Source organism: Felis catus, chromosome D3, assembly GCF_018350175.1.
Source record: "Felis catus isolate Fca126 chromosome D3, F.catus_Fca126_mat1.0, whole genome shotgun sequence".
NCBI classification, from domain to species: Eukaryota; Metazoa; Chordata; class Mammalia; order Carnivora; family Felidae; genus Felis; species Felis catus.
The window spans coordinates 56122081-56138384 of record NC_058379.1 but is presented as its reverse complement, the minus strand read 5'-3'; the positions used below and the strand labels follow the sequence as shown (position 1 = coordinate 56138384).

Sequence of the window (16304 nt, the reverse complement as noted above, 5' to 3'; positions counted from 1 at the left end):
GAGCCTGCTTGGGATTCTCTCTCTCCGTCCACCCCTCTCCCTGGTTCACACACACACACACACACACACACACACACACACACACACACTCTCTCTCTCTCTCTCTCTCTCCCTCTCTCTCTCTCTCTCAAAAAAGAATGATTTATATAATCATGTATATATACATTGTTTTAGAGGGGGTGTGATTCACCTCTATAAGAAGGTCACTCATTGCATCATGATGTGCTTTCTTGCCTGGGAGAAAAGTAAACTGCAGTTACGCTGGGAATTGATATAACCTGTTGATATACCACTGGGGATATATATATATATATATATATATATATATATATATGTATACACACACGCACACACACACTAGTGTGTAGACAGGGGTGTGTATGTGTGTATGTGTACGCTCATGCATACACCCTCTCAACCCCCACCCACCTTGCTTAAAGTGACGGTAACTGTTGTCTGAGGCTTTGTTAGGATTCGGTTTCCAATCTCTGAGACAAGCAGGTGCAAGCAGGGAGAATTCTGATGTTGACTTACTCATCAAATCCCATCGCAAAGGGGGTAGGTTCTTTCTCCTGAAACCAATTCTTCCCTCGCCAGATCTAAGTTTCCTGACTTTCAGGAAAATTCCCCAGCAGGAATTTCCCATTGTGACCACTCTGTAGATTAGGAGAACCGAGTTCAGGTGCTTTTTCCGATTAGGTTATACTGCAGGTTTGAAGTGTCGAACTGTGTTCATTCACATAGTGGATTATTAAAATATGTTTGTAGGCTTATAGGAGATTTCATTATGGAGATTCATTCACTTAGTTTTCCAATAAAATTCTGATGCCCTTAGCACTAAGAGGAGCACACATGGAAGCATTGAGTTTTTCCCAGGACAGCTCTCACATGCCAAGTCTCAGTCAGTATTCGAAATGCCAACTAGATTTAAGTAAGAATGCTTTCAAGGAGCCTCCCATGTGGGTCAGACTGCCACATGGGCAGGGTGTGAGGAGGTGGAGAGAAGAACATGTCCCCTTGTGAGTGTCAGGAACAACTTCAGGTTCCTCTTCAAACTCATTGTCTCGGCCAGGCGAAAACCAGCCTTCTATCTTAGCCTTCCATTAGAGAGACTAACAACTTCATTCATAAGTATTTATTCAGCCCTTATAATGTTTCAGTATTCTTCTGCGTTCTAGAATTAGAGTGAAGAAGACAGGCAGGTCCCCGAGCACACAGAACTTACAGGTGGTGGAGAACAGAGGGACCCAGCAAGGAGCATGGCGTAGGCAACAACAATCTAGTTTCTCTTACAGAGAAAAATGGGCTTAGAGATCGTGGACTTGGATTCAAGTGTTTCTTCATGCACAACAGGAATAATAATATCAAACTTTCTTACAGGTGTTCTGGGGCACAACAGAAACTACATGGAAAAGAGTAAACTCTGAAGCACCATCTACAGTTTAGGCATTATTCTTATTTTTGAGAGAAAACAGGCATTAACATTTACTTTCATATTCCGATAAAACTATAACCTCCCAATTCTTCCAATTCTTCGCTCCACTCTGTCAGTGATAAAGATGTTTGTCCCTTAATATAAGATTTCTTCTATAATTTCAGGTTTGTTTTTCTCTTTTTAAAAATGTTTCCTTTGTTTTTGAGAGAGAGAGAGAGTGTGCTAGTGGGGGAAAGGCAGAGAAAGAGGGAGACACAGAACCTGAAGCAGGCTCCAGGCTCTGAACTGTCAGCGCAGAGCCCAATGTGGGGCTCAAACTCCTGAGCCGTGAGATCATGACTTGAGCGGAAGTTGGACACTTAACTGAGCCACCCAGGTGCCCCTCAGGTTTGTTTTCCTCTTAACGGGTGTGATGATAGAAATCTGTAAGAGACTGTACCAGAGTGATGACTAGTTTAGTTGACTTCCAGATCAACTACTCATCTTGACATTCAGAAAGCCTCAGCTCATGAGAAGAAAAGAATATGTCAACGTGTCACTAACTTATCATACATCTATTGCACATACAGGCATTAACATACAGAGGGCCATATGCTTATACATCCAGAGCTGGGAAAGGAAGCAAGAAATGAGATTCCATCACATTTTGAAAAGAAATGAAATCCAACCAGTAACTTTAAAGATTCTACGATACATTATGCTTGATGTTAGAGGGGACTAAACAAAATACGAGAGCCTGGGATTGTAATTCCCACGGGGAGAGACATGTTCAGATGGCCTAACCGAACATCAGGATGAGACACTCTGTCATCAAAGGGCCACATCCATAGAACAGATTAAAAAACAAAACAAAACAAAACACTACTGGAGTTCAAAATACAGTGATGCTATGCAGGCTGGAAACTTTGGAAAGGTGTAGAGGAGGAAGAGGTAGGGCTCGAGTTGGTTTCTGAATCACAGCAGGATCTGACACATAAAGATGAGTTGGGGAGGATACTCCGGGAAGAAGATGATCTAGTGACCGAGAGCAGAGAACAATGAAGGAAGAAGGCGCAACCAGGTCTTGCACTGACCTGACTGGGCCAGCAGAGTTTACATGCTGAATGTACTGGGAAGCAGGGTCTGTCACTTTTTAACGTTTCCTATTGTCCATTATTTGACACTTGTCTAATTTTTCAGTGAGCAAACAGATCGAGAATTTGCATCCCGTGAAGTTTCATACTAAGTTTCATTTTCAAAATACCTAATGTGAGCTAATTCCCATCCCTGTCTACAGCCAACCAGTCCAGTGGTGAAAATCGAAGTTTGGAGCAGCGAGTGCGTCTCGAACTGTGGCCCCCGATTCCACAGGTCTGGAGTTTGGCCAGGGTATCCCCAGGTTTTGGCTGTTCCTTAGGTGATTTTGAAGAGCAAGGATGTTTGGACCACTGCAAGGGAGCATGACTTAATGAGACAAGAGACAGGAAGAAGAGGAAATGGATGTCTTGAGCCAGGGGAATTCATATAAAAGGTATCACAAGAATCCCGGGAAAATTGTGGTCAAGAAAGCCTTGTGCAAATTAGCCGGTCGTTAAGATTTTCTCAAGCAAACAATTTATTTTTATGTCCTATCAGGGCTTTGATCATGACAAAATAGTGTTTAAAAAGCTAGTAGGGAAGAGAAATTCAGTTCAGTTGCATGCTTTGCCAGGGTCAACAAATGCATTTTCATGTGATTACACTGAAGATATTAGCCACCTTGACCAAACATGGAGTTGGGAAAGAAAATGTTAATAAAAGACAAGTTTTGTATTTGATTTCCATTCATGAGCCATGAGCTGCATCTTTCTAAAATATGAATCTGAACAGCATTTGAGTAGCTCACCAAACTATTTTATGCTTCCAAAGTCAACATCTTCCTTGCTCCCACAGTATACCTTTATCACCAAGATGGTTCTCTTTGCTAAGGATCCTTGGAGAGAATCATCATAGCTTACAAAGATCGCATTTTAGTTTTACTTTTAGTTTCCTGGGTAAGGTGCATGATAGAATAGAAAGGGCTTCAAGCAAAGGCCTACAACATATTTTTGGTGTAAAATCAAATAGGATATCATGCCAATCCTCAAAGGCCCTGGGAGTACATCTACTGCCTATTAGGAAAAAGTATTCAGTTTTTCCTTAAATTGTGTTTGTAGACCAGCATCATTATTCAAAATGAGGTATAATAATTGTTGGCTCAATAGCTGTCATACTGTAAATTAAATTTAACTAAATTCAATTGAGCAAGCATTTATTAAGCCTATTATTTTCCAAAGTATTGTACCAATGATTGTAAAAATAATAAGAGAAAGTAAATGAAAAGAAAGATCTGAACAATAACTAATTTCTCACTGCCAGCGTTTAACTTTGTTCGGAATATATTTAATAACTTTAGAAGCAAGAAGATTTAGTATCTTATCTCCTCTCTGGGTAGTCATTTTAGCCTTCACTACATGGTTTGTTTCTTTGATGTCCCTTTAGCATTCCCTACATTGTAGTGGCTCAGTTTGGGCTTTTACTGCCTTCTACTTAGATTTTTACAGTAAGACTTAGTCATCGTCAGTGTATGCCCTTTTCCATCTGCCCTAAGAAATGGTGTAAGTCCCAGCTCTGGCTATGCCAGGCTCCATTGCCTATCGAGTAAAATCCAAGCTTCCGGGCTTGAAAACCAATGTTTGAACTCCAGTCTCCCAATCTTTAACCTCATTCCCTACTCATTTCCAGCTTTTCCCAAGAGTCTTATGACCCAGACATGTTGGGCTTCTTACAATTCCAGAATATGCCATTGGCTTTCTTGCACTGGCTTTATACTCTTCATCAGGTGCACTCTTCATTTGGCTGTCTTTCAAAGCATTACATACATGTGTGCCCGAGGAGGCCCCAATACCTTTATGTGGAACTATGCTCTCCCATTTGTTGCTCCTGGATAACGTCATATATCAGATCATTCACGACACTCTAAATTTCCCACAGTTATTAATGGACAGGCTGTTCCCTCCACTTTTTAAAAATATTTATTTATTTATTTTAAAAGAGAGAGAGAGGGAGAGCAAGAATTCCAGGCAGGCTCCACGCTGTCAGACACAAGCCCTGATGCAGGGCTTGAACCTATGAACTGTGAGATCATGACCCTAGCTGAAATCAAGAGTCGGACGCTCAACTGACTGAGCCACCCAGGTGTCCGTCTCCACCTTTTTTTGATAAGCCTTTGACTGAACTTTGGAAGAGAGGAGGGTCTCTGAAATGATGAACTAAATTTTATGGTTAGGGTCATGTATGCTTTTGGGGGAAAGGATCTGTGGCTTTCATCAATTCTCCCAAAGATACATGAGGAGCAAAGTTTAAGAACCACAGCACTAAATTATACTAACTTGAAGACATGTACTCTGTCGTGTTCATCTTTGTATTCCTCAGAGCTACTTGCATAATGCCTTGTTCAAACTGGGTGCTCACTAATGCTGAGTGAATGGAATGGGGTAGAGTGTCTACTCCGTTTGTCAGACCCTACATATAACCTCTAGAAGCTTTCCCTTTACTGCAGCATGTCAGGAAAGCTCAATGAGACTCATTGAGCATGACTTCCCACAGGACTTTCATTATTCCTTACACACTATGACTTGAACAGATGGCCAGAATCTCAGATGCCAGAGGCCACATTTCAAGAGAAAGAGCATCCACAAGGCTGGCAACCATGAGGAACAGTCTTCTTCTTTATAGCTCTCAGTTGCTCTCAGTGACCCTGCATCATGTGCCAATGCGGCCATGGTGAACACTAACAAAGTACACAGGGACACAGAAGAGCAGGTAAGGGGCAATCGGCAGGGAAGTGTCACTTTTTTCTGCACTCACTCTGTACCATTTAAGTATACAATTAATTGTCTTTGTGCAATAGGAGTAAAAAATGGGACAGAAATTGAAAATGCAGTCCATTCACCCATTCAGAAAATAGGTATGATTCAGTTTCCTAGTGCTTGGAAAATTGTTTGGGAGATACGTTAGCATTTGGGGTGAAGAGATCTCTAGATGGCTAATCAGCAGTACAGATTGTCTGCAGGTATCTTGAGTGAAGTTAATATGAGAAATGTATCCTTTTAAAATTTTTATTTAATTTTATTTTTTAAAAATATTTTAATGTTTGTTTATTTATTTATTTATTTTTAAAGTTTTTTTTTTTTTAATGTTTATTTTTGAGAGAGAGACAGAGACAGAGTGCAAGCAGGGGAGGAGCAGAGAGAGAGAGAGAGACACACACACAGAATCCAAAGCAGGCTCCAGGCTCCAAGCTGTGAGCACAGAGCCCGATGCGGGGCTTGAACTCATGAACCACGAGATCACAATCTGAGCCGAGGTCAGATGCTTAACCGACTGAGCCACGCAGGCACCCCTAATGTTTATTTACTTTTGACAGAGAGAGAGAGAACGAGATTGGGAGGGGCAGAGAGAGAGGGAGACAGGATCTGAAGCAGGCTCTAGGCTCTGAACTGTCAGCACAGAGACTGATGTGGGGCTCGAAATCATGGACTGCGAGATCATGACTTGAGCCGAAGGCGGACGCTTAACCGACTGAGCCACCCAAGTGCCCTGAGAAATGTATCTTTTGAAAAAAAATCTTTAAAAGGCAGTAGAAAACACTAATGAGGAAATGTCCAACACAGAAAACCAAGATACACAGGAGGCAATGTTTCAGACCCCTCTCTTGCATCTTTTCAAAACCTTGGCTCACCTTTTCTCCAGCCCCTGCAGAAGGAACCATCATGGCACAGACTTTGATCAGCTCAGGGCAGCTGCAACCAGACAGCACCTGGCCTCAGGCCCTTGCTCCATACCTTCAGTGGAACACCTGGAACCTGCCTAGCACTCACACAAGTGTAACCCAGAAGCACGGGGGTATGAACACTTGTAGGCCCCCCTTGACCAATGCAGGACAGAGCAGCTAGATTAGTACTTCCTCCTTGTGTCCCCTGGCTGGAGAGTTCTGCGGCCTTTCAAAGGGTTCCTTAGAAATTCCTGCATTGTCTGTTGGCTTTCCTCCCTCGTTCCACTTCTGCTCTGGAATGGCAAATGAGCAGGCTTCCACAGAAGCCTTGTTGTGGAGTCTGCTTTCCGGAAAACACGGGCTAATGCGCTGATTCTAGCCAAGTCCCTATAACTGGTTGAACCCTTTCAGAAAATAAATGAGAAGAAAATGGTGATTCTGACCATGTTCAAAAACAGATTCTGATTCTGTGTGGTCAACATAACTTTTTGTCAACTTATCCTTTCCCACAATATGACATCACTTTCTTATTCAGCAGTGTTGGATTTGGGAATTAAAATGCATTATACTTGATCTTACAGTGAGGTTTATGATTCTTGAGAAACTAAGCTGCTCAGGGCTGATGCATTATTAGCTTTGTAGCAGGCTCAGTGGTCCATATGCTTGACCAACATTGCAGGACCGGCTCTCTGTTTACCATGGCATTTGGCTAATACTTGGAAGTTAGAAGCTGAGTTCTCAGATGATTTTACCTGGTGTTTATTCAGGGGAATCCACCTAACATCTCTTATGCTATGCTCTCCTCATCCGGAATGAACAGAACCTTACCGTTCCTGATTAAAAAGGAGGTCAAGTGGAATTCGTAGCCCAACACCATGAATGATCAAAAATAGCTAGACAATTTATTTCAAGAGCTACAGATATACTTGATTTCTTTAACCACCACACTTATAAGTAATTTTTTTTTCCCTCAGAAAATGACAGTTTGCTCAGGGGGCTGACAGGCTAGATATAAGCTTACATAGCGAAGTTTTACAGCGTATCTACTATTTGATACTCACAAAATCTGAAGATTTCTAAAAAATAGACCATATCATTAGATTCTAAACTTGAGGTTCTTCTAATACTCTTCTAATACTAATTTATACACTAAGGAATATTATCATACGTCCCCCCCATGGTCTAGAATAATGCTTGGCATGCAGTACACCTCAGTCCACATTTGTTGGGTGAGTAAATAAATGAGTGACTGCTGGTGACACCAACAAAATGTGAACACAACCTCCTTGGTTTAGTTGTCATGGATCACAGGTGTGGTTACGTGGGAGTGGCCACTATTCTATCCTTGTCCTCCTGACTGTCTTTGGTTTCATCTTAGTGTTTACCAGAGCCCCCAAGGTCCTGGGAGCCAGGCTGTGGGACAGCACCCTCTGGGGGCCCTTCATTGCTCACTGGCTCTGGGCTGATCCAGTAGGTGCCCATGAACACAGCTTGGCCGACCATAAGGGAAGGCCCTTGAGTCTTACTTGCTGGATGGGCCTGGGAAGCTTGAAAGGCATTCCTGTGCACGCATCACTCTTTCCCAACGGGCTGGGGCATTTAAAGATGAGGTTCTTTCCTAAACTGCTAGCGCAAAAGTGTTCGGTTGTCCTGATTTCCTGGTATAATGCAGAAGCGGGAGAAAGGGAAGAAGCTGCTTTAATTAAACCCATATCACATGCACCAGAACCTTAAAGGCATAGCTTTGTGTCTACCAGAAGTGTGCTCTAGTTAAGAGGAAATGACTTTGCCATAGGTCCAGGGTGCCCGGAAAGAAGCTGGGTCTTCATCCAGGGTGCCTGGAAAGGGGCAGGTTCTTCCGTGCAGGGTGCCTGGAGAGGGGCTGGTTCTCCACTGCCATATCACACAGGCATCTTGAATGGTCTTATGTTCTGCTGTCCCCACCAGCTTCGCCCCAGGGAACTTTTAGGAATGTAGTATTCTAGCGCGATGTCCTTCTCTTTATTCTAAACAAGTGTATAGAAAGAATTTCATCAAGAATGAAAATATGTATCCAAATCACTTGGAACACAGATCATTATGCTCCAAGGTTTTGCCATCTGCCACTTATTTCCCTAATTGAACATTCCTGCTCTTTCTTGTGACTCTTTGAGAGGAAAGAGTCCTATCTCTCGCCTTCAGACATACCTCTTTCGGGATCTGTTCCTATTGCTTGAGATTTTACTTTGAACTTTGGTTTTTCACCCAAGGCTGTCTATGTCATTACCTGGAAAGCAGAAAAGTCCATGATCTTGGGCAATGTGGTAGGCAGAACCCTAAGATGCCCCCTTCCTCTTCATACCTCCCTGGACAAGATTCCTGGTCCTCAGTGTTGATATACCTTCTCCATTGTTTAAGCAAATGCTTATTCAGTTACTGCTGTGAAGGGATTTTGCAGATGTAATTAAGGTCTCAAATCAGTTGACCTTAAGATAAGGAGATCTTCTGGGTGAGCCTGACCTAATCACTTGAGTCTTTTATTTTTTTATTATTTTTAATGTTTATTTTTGAGAGAGAGAGAGAGAGAGAGAGAGAGAGAGAGAGAGAGAGAGAGATGAGAGCGTGCGATTTGGGCATAGAGAGAGGGAGACACAGGATCTGAAAGAGGCTCTGTGTTGTCAGTGCAGAGCCCGAAGCGGGGCTCAAACTCATGAACCAGGAGATCAACACCTGAACTGAAATCAAGAGTCGGACGCCTGAGCCACTCAGGCGCACCCATAAGTTTTTTAAAAGAGGAGAGTTTTCTCTGGCTGATCCCAGAGGAGGAAGTCAGAGAGACCCACTCTACCTGGCATTGAAGTAGAAGCAAACATCTATGGGGCCATGTGGCAGGGAAGGCAGGCGGCTTGTAGCCTGCTGGGAATGGTCCCCAGCTGACTGTCCACAGGAGTGGAGACCTCAACCCTTCAACCATAAGGAAATGAATTCTGCCAACAGCCAGTTCACTCAGAAGAGAGCCACAGACCCTGTGAGACCCTAGGCTGTGTTTGATTTCTGACCTACGGAAAGCGGAAAGAGTAAGATAGTAAATGTGTGTTGTATTAAGTTGCTAAGTATGGGGTAATTTGTTATGTAACGATAGAAAACTGGTACAGGCCACCAAAATCCCACATACTTAAGAATATGGCAGGGAGGAAGAATATGCTGGCACACCCAATCAAAGAAAAACGAATGGGGTATTAGTATTTATTTCTAAAAACATATGTAAAGCCTACTCCTGAAGCATAAGACTAGTCAGTTGGCTGGTGAAAAGTGAATCTAGTGAAGCATACTCATTCACTCATAGAAGAATATTTATTCAGGACCCACCACATATATAGCACTCACATGGGTTAATTTCACAGTGACAGAGAAGCCATTAGGTAAACTGGTGTCTGCATTTTTTTTTTTTTGTTGTTGTTGTTCTAGAAACCCTGAAATAAATTTAGAGCTATTAAAGGCAAAGCATATGTTCTAACTTTAAATTATAACCGGATGAAGAATACTTATAAAAATGTTTCTTTTATTAGAGGGAAGACATTTGAGAAGCTCTGAAAGCTCAGATACTAATATATACCTTTCCTCTTTTCCTTTTAAGAGAAATTTTAATTAAATTTTAGCTGATATGAGTGACAAAAGGAAAATCCAGACTGTGACCAGAAGAACTAAAGGAAAGTGCCTCCGTACTTTTGTTTCTACTATTAAACAGGAGGGATTTGAGATTTCTGATTTATTTCTCTCATTCTCTTTTATTGTTCATGAACTTAAGGCTGCGTTCCATTGACTCCAAAGTAATTTCTGAAAAATGATCTGCTGACATTACAGGGTATCTGGATCATTAACCATGTCAGCGCTGACCGAGGAAATAATGTTCTGGCAGAAAATAGTTATTTGTTTAAAACAAAGGCTGAGAATGTTGCCATTTCACACATCCTTATGCCTACATGGCATATAGGGTATTTATTTTTGTGGAAAGTTCTTAGGAAACCCAGAAGTTAAAGAGAAGGCTGTTGATTAGAAAGCAGTATTAGGAATAGTATGCATATTCTCCATTCAGTCCTATTCCTCCTAGAAAATAAGATTGCCAACTTGCTGCCCCCTAATTTTTAGGGGTACAAATTCCTTTGTTCCATTAGGGAATGTGCTAGTCATGGCACAGGGAGGGAGGGTATGACAGTGTGCAAAGATGAAGGGTAAGGGAAAGAAGCTGACTTAAAAATAGATCCCATGGAGGAAAGTTGAAGGAATAAAGAATCTTCTGCTCGAAAAAAGAAAAGATGGGGGCGCCTGGGTGGCTCAGTCAGTTAAGTGTCCAGCTCTCAGTTTTGGCTCAGGTCATGATCTCATGGTTTGTGAGTTTGAGCCCTGCATTGGGCTCTGTGCTAGCGTGGAGCCTGCTTAGGATTCTCTCTCTCTCCCTTTCTCTCTGCCCCTCCCCTGCTCGTGCTGTCTCTGTCTCTCTCAAAAATAAATAAACTTGAAAAAGGAGAAAAAGAAAACAGAAAAGATGGTTTCTCACAATTTTTGTTTTCTTTTCTTTTTAATGTTTTTTTTTGAGACACACACACACACAGCCACGCACACACACACACACACACACACACACACACACACACACACAGCATGAGCAGTGGAGGGGCAGAGAGAGAGGGAGACACAGACTCTGAAGCAGGCTCCAGGCTCTGAGCTGTCAGCACAGAGCCCGATGTGGGGCTTGAACTCATCAACTGTGAGATTATGATCTGAGCCAAAGTCGGCTGCTCAACCGACTAAGTCACCCAGGTGCCCCACAATTTTCCTTTTATAACAGAGGTTGGTAAATATCTTTTGTGTGTGTGTGGACAATGGGGCACTACTGTATTACATAGTAATATTATGTAGATTTTACGATGGCATATATATAATAAGAGAAAAATTGATACAATGATGAAATTAAAAATACAATAATGGAGTGTGATTTTTTTTTTTAATGCTTGTCTGCCAATGAGAAGACTGGAATTTTTGTGGGGAGGGATAACATTTTGCTTAACAGGGATTATAAGTAGCATTCCCTATTCTAAAATTATTAAAAATATTCATCTGTAAAAACTCCTATTTCACAGTCTAGACAAAAGTTAGGGCTGCATTTAGTGCATAGGCTACAGTTTTCTAGCCTTTTATAATGGAGGCTTTTTAGAATCCTGGGAACCAGTTATTCTCAGCATCCATCAGGAATTGTATTAAAGGGAATGAACATGAATGGCGGTGATAGGAATCAGTGTTCTATATGGGAAACCATACAGAGAGTAGGCAAGGGCTGTGCGGGACAGAAATACAGGGAATTAACTAACCCTTCTGATATCTGAGATCAGATAGAAAACAAATCTCTTAAAAGTCTTTATCCAGACAATATTTTTTTGTAGGCGATGACTTCACAAGGGTCAGTTTTTTATGCTTTTCACCTCTATCATGTAGTTTATAAGTTTAGTTTTGTTAATATACAAAATCAATTTTACCTCTAAATAAGGTCTGGACTGAAAAATAACCTGTTCTCCATCAAAGTCCATTGATTTCTACGAAGTAAATGCTATGTAAGAATTTCCAATAAAGCAATGTACTTACAAACACACTACCTGGACTTTTTGTTCTTATTGCTTTCATTGTAGAGTAAAACTCCATTACAAAGTACAATTATTTATGGTGGATTATGTTTCATTGCAGACGAAAATGACCTTCCTCTAAGGGGGGTAGGTTCAACGTTGACTGATATTATGTCACATAAACATCAGGTCCTGGTTATCTTAAAAAGAAGGCTCTACCTTTCAGATAAAACAGACTCAGCTGTGTTAGCCTTTTGCAAGCCCCTCCAGATCACAACTGTTATATTTATTGTCAGGAAGGAAAACTCAGCAAACACATATTGTACGTGCAGGCAATGCTTCTGCTCAAGGTGGAAATGATTTTATAAAGCAGCTTCATTTAGCATCCGAAACCTGCTCATTTCTCTTCCTTAAGCCTTAGTTTTGTATAGTTTGCATAGAACGTAATTTTTCCCTCATCTTAAAATAGATGAAGTTTGTCAGGCATAACACTTCCCCGTGTAATGTCCACTAACTCTTTAAGAACCAGGCTAGATGTCTCCCTCTGCAGGGAACTCCTCTTACTGGCCCTCACACCCAGGTAGGGCACTGCTTCCCTGGTGCTCCCACAACACTGCACACATACCCCTACCATTACACTTCCACACTGCATTAGGAGTCTGTTTAAAATTCCATCCACCCAGTTAGACTTGGGGCAACTTTAAGGCAGAGAGCGTGTCTTACTCACATTGCTTCATCCCGGGCACCTAAGCACGGTGCTGAACACACAGGAGGAGCTCGTTATAAGCTTTCTAAATTAAAAGGTAAATGAATGGGTGCACTGAGAGTCAACTGGGCAGGTATGAAAGTTCTATTTCCACCCAGGGATGGACTAGCACTGTTTTCCCCGAGATCAATGTGACAATGACATGATGCTGGATGCAGGATAAGGATGAAGACCAGAAAAGAATAGGAAGAGGAAAAGGAGATGCCCCAGGAATGAGAAAGGGCCATGACCTGAGAGCAGCAGGAAAGCAATGTCACCCCAGGGTGGCAGGAGCCAGTTAGGGCCTTTGTGATGTTGGCTGCAGGGGTGGTTGTCAAATCACTGATTCTTTTTTTCTTCTCTCTCTCCCTCCCTCCCATCCCCCTCTCCCTCCCTCTTTCCCTCCCCTTCCTTCCTTCCTTCCTTCCTTCCTTCCTTCCTTCCTTCCTTCCTTCCTTCCTTCTCTTTATTATTTACTTTTCAGTTCACCCCTATGATTTTGTAATGCCTTTTTGCAATTTCCCGTCTCTGCTGAAAGACCTGAGGAAACTCTGCTTGGCAAAGCTCTGAGGACAGAATTCTTGTCCCTGCTCCTTCTCCTCACCCTTCTATTTTCAGGACCATTGAGTGGTAATGAGGAAATCACGTGGGAGGATTCTATCACTTTTTCATTGCCGAAAACATGGAGATTTTTCCTTGTGTTTTAATATGGGTGGTGGGGTTGGGGAGGTGGGGGGAGAAAAGCTTTTCTTTAATGTGAGCCTCTTCCTTGTCCTCAAAAGACCTTTTATAGACTCATCAGTGCCCAGGGCTGCAAGGACATCCACAAATTCCTTCCTCCATCTGTAGTGTGCAGTGTTCTCCTCATTGCCTCCCCACTTTCTTTTTTTTTTTATTGGTTTAGCTTCCTGAAAGGAGTCAAACATGTCTTCGATATTTTGCTGATCTGTTTTGACTCCTTTGTCATCCTGCCCCAAACTTCAGCCCCGTGTCCAGCCACTGAGGCTGAGGAATAAGCTGTAGATGAGCAACTCGAAGACCAAATACACATTGCCCACGCCATTAGTAACGATTTGCTGTAAGCCAGGAAGCCTGGGGCTGGGGCTGGCCTGCCCAGGGCCCCCAAGAAACACCTGCTGGAGACTCGGGGAGGGTAGAGGTGTGGAAACGGCTGGTTTCTACATTCAATGTTCGTAATCCCTAGGCCACTTATTCAAAACTGTGTATGTACTCAGGGGAACGTTATGGTTTTCATTTTTCTAATCCATTCAATACTAATTAGAAAATAAGAACAGTTATTAATTTTTATAGCAGACAGTTTACAAAAAGAAAAGAGTAAGTTCATGTACAGGAAATATGAGGCGATTTTTCTCTCCAACAGAAAATGGATGGGGTGTGATATGATGGAAGCGACGGTGCAGCAGAAGATGTAAAGGGCTCGCTGTGATTAGTGATCTAGCTGGCCGCTGGCATTTTAAAATCTGGGAAAAAGATGAAGCAAGTCCCTTTGTTTCTTCAAATATTACTGCCTCTTCTCTTCCTGTTGTCTGATGTAGGCAAATGTAGTCAATACTCTGAAACAAAGTGCTAATTTTGTAGCTTCAGAAAGAAAATTCTATGTTTTCCAGGAGCTTGTAAACATTCTCCTATACTTGCAAAGGACACACAAATACAAAGAGGACTTCATATTCGATATTTTATAAAGTTCTTGGAAGCCATTTTGATGGCACAGCCTCAACACTACCAAGGCTACAGAAGAGAAGAAAAATATCCACCCAGATTTAAACCATTCCAAGGACAGGAAGTTGGACACATCTAGAGGCTTATCCCTTTCAATACTTCAGCCCTTGAGAGCAGCAATTCAGCCTTCAGAATTACTTACGAATAGTCTCTCTACCTTTTGTGTATCATAGTCCTCTTTGTATTGTTGTGTAAACATATTTTTTTTATCAACACTTAGGAGAAAGACAGTTTTAATAAACTATAACAAATGTAAACGATAGGATTCATGAGGGTAATTAGTCCAAACAACTGGCATACTTACAGTTGCACTTCTTCTGCACAAACCTAAGCTTGCATGCTGTTCTGTAGGTGGAGAGTCGGATACGATCCAGATCTTGAGCCCCTGGTGGGGGGGGAGAAACGTACACATATGGTATGCCATGTGTGTGGAAAGGGATTTATAATATTTACAAAGAAAGCAACTACAGATATAACCCATTCACTTAATTTGATTTTTACCTTTATTAGAACACAAACACAACTTTAAGACTTGAAAAGGTCTGGCCTCATACCCCTCAAACACTAGGGGAAAAGAACACAAGTATCCAACACGGGAGATGAGGTTGTCAACCATGTTTGTGGGCCAAGGAACACAGCCTCAGCCCTGCGGTGTCTGCCGCTTCTGAGAACAATCTAGTCAAGCTGTGACTTAACCAGCAAGATGACAGCACTATCATCCAATAACCATTTTAGATGCGCGGTGATTGGTCATCAGAATACGGCTGTGAGGTGAGTACTCGCTGAAAGCTGGGCCTCTTTGCTGTGTGACTAATTGCTTTTAGAAACCTCAGTTTTCTCATCTGGAAGATGGGGGTGATGATACTACTACTAATTATTTTACAGAATTATGAGGATACATGAGTGACTATAATTAAGCACAGAGGGCACTGCCTGGCACGTAGTTCGAGCTGTGTAAGTATTCATTAGTATTACTAGGGTCTATCCTGCAAACCTGCCTGTCAACCTCACAGGAGACTTTCTAAAAACAACCACTACTCTTTTTTATACCGGAGCTTCCGTTTCCTCTCTAACATAGAGGTACGTGTTCCCCATATTCTTCAACTACTTTCCTCATTCTACTCTTCCTCTCAAGAATGCAGCATGGTTTCTGATGCTCACAGCACCAGGTCTGAATGTTCTGCTCAGAATCCAAGCTCTTCCCATGCCACCTACCCAACAGTATTTCCCACCACCCTCTACCCAGGACCTCTGCCCGGCTTGGGCGAGTCTCCACACAATGCCCTGCAGATAGGCTCTCTGTCCCATTCACACCAGAGATCCTGGTGGTCCCCCCACCCTTCTCTGAATGGGCTCATCTCTAGACTGTGTCTAAGACAAAGCAGACTTTCAACAAATGCCTGTTCTTTGCTGCTTCTCAATATTTGGCATTCGTTAAGCCCTGTTTATGGTTCATAACAGATATAAAGGCAGAGAGCTATTTTTGACATATATTGAACTTCACCAGTAAAAGTGCTACATGAATGCTTCAAAATATAATAGGGCAGCAAGTAAATGAGCTGGCCTAGAAGTAATTATATTGGGAGGCCAATTAAGTGCTTTTCTAATCAAACTCGGGGTGAATTAGCACGTGTCCTGCACTGAGAGCATCAACATTCCCTTGATTCAAACTGATCTCTTTAGATTCATTCACAAATGACACCAATACTCCTATTGCTTTATAGTTTTATGAGGCAGATCATTAAACACTCATTCTTATGAGAGTTGATTACTTGACAAACAGGCTCATTGATACTGAGTTCCTGAAGAACCAAAGAGAGAGGGCTTAACCCTCACCGAGTGCAGGAATTCTCCTAAACGGAGAATGTTCTCAAGAGCGGGACAGGTAGACAATGGCCATAGAAGATTATTTCCAATGACAGGAATGATTATCACTTGTGAAAATAAATGAGCTTTAGAGTCAGTAAACCTTAATCTGTCATTTCCCAGTTATGTGAACTTTGACAAGTTTTT

At 42.1% G+C, this 16304-nt stretch overlaps 1 protein-coding gene across 35 annotated transcripts in view; it reads right to left on the bottom strand.

The window, feature by feature from the left end:
- Window positions 1–16304, bottom strand: part of DTNA (dystrobrevin alpha) — a 355973-nt gene that overhangs the window by 101663 nt on the left and 238006 nt on the right. For all 35 annotated transcript variants that reach the window (XM_019815144.3, XM_023241871.2, XM_019815145.3 and 32 more), the window contains one exon: window positions 14596–14676. In XM_019815144.3, coding sequence (XP_019670703.1) covers window positions 14596–14676 — 81 coding nt within the window. The remainder of the gene's footprint in view (window positions 1–14595; window positions 14677–16304) is intronic.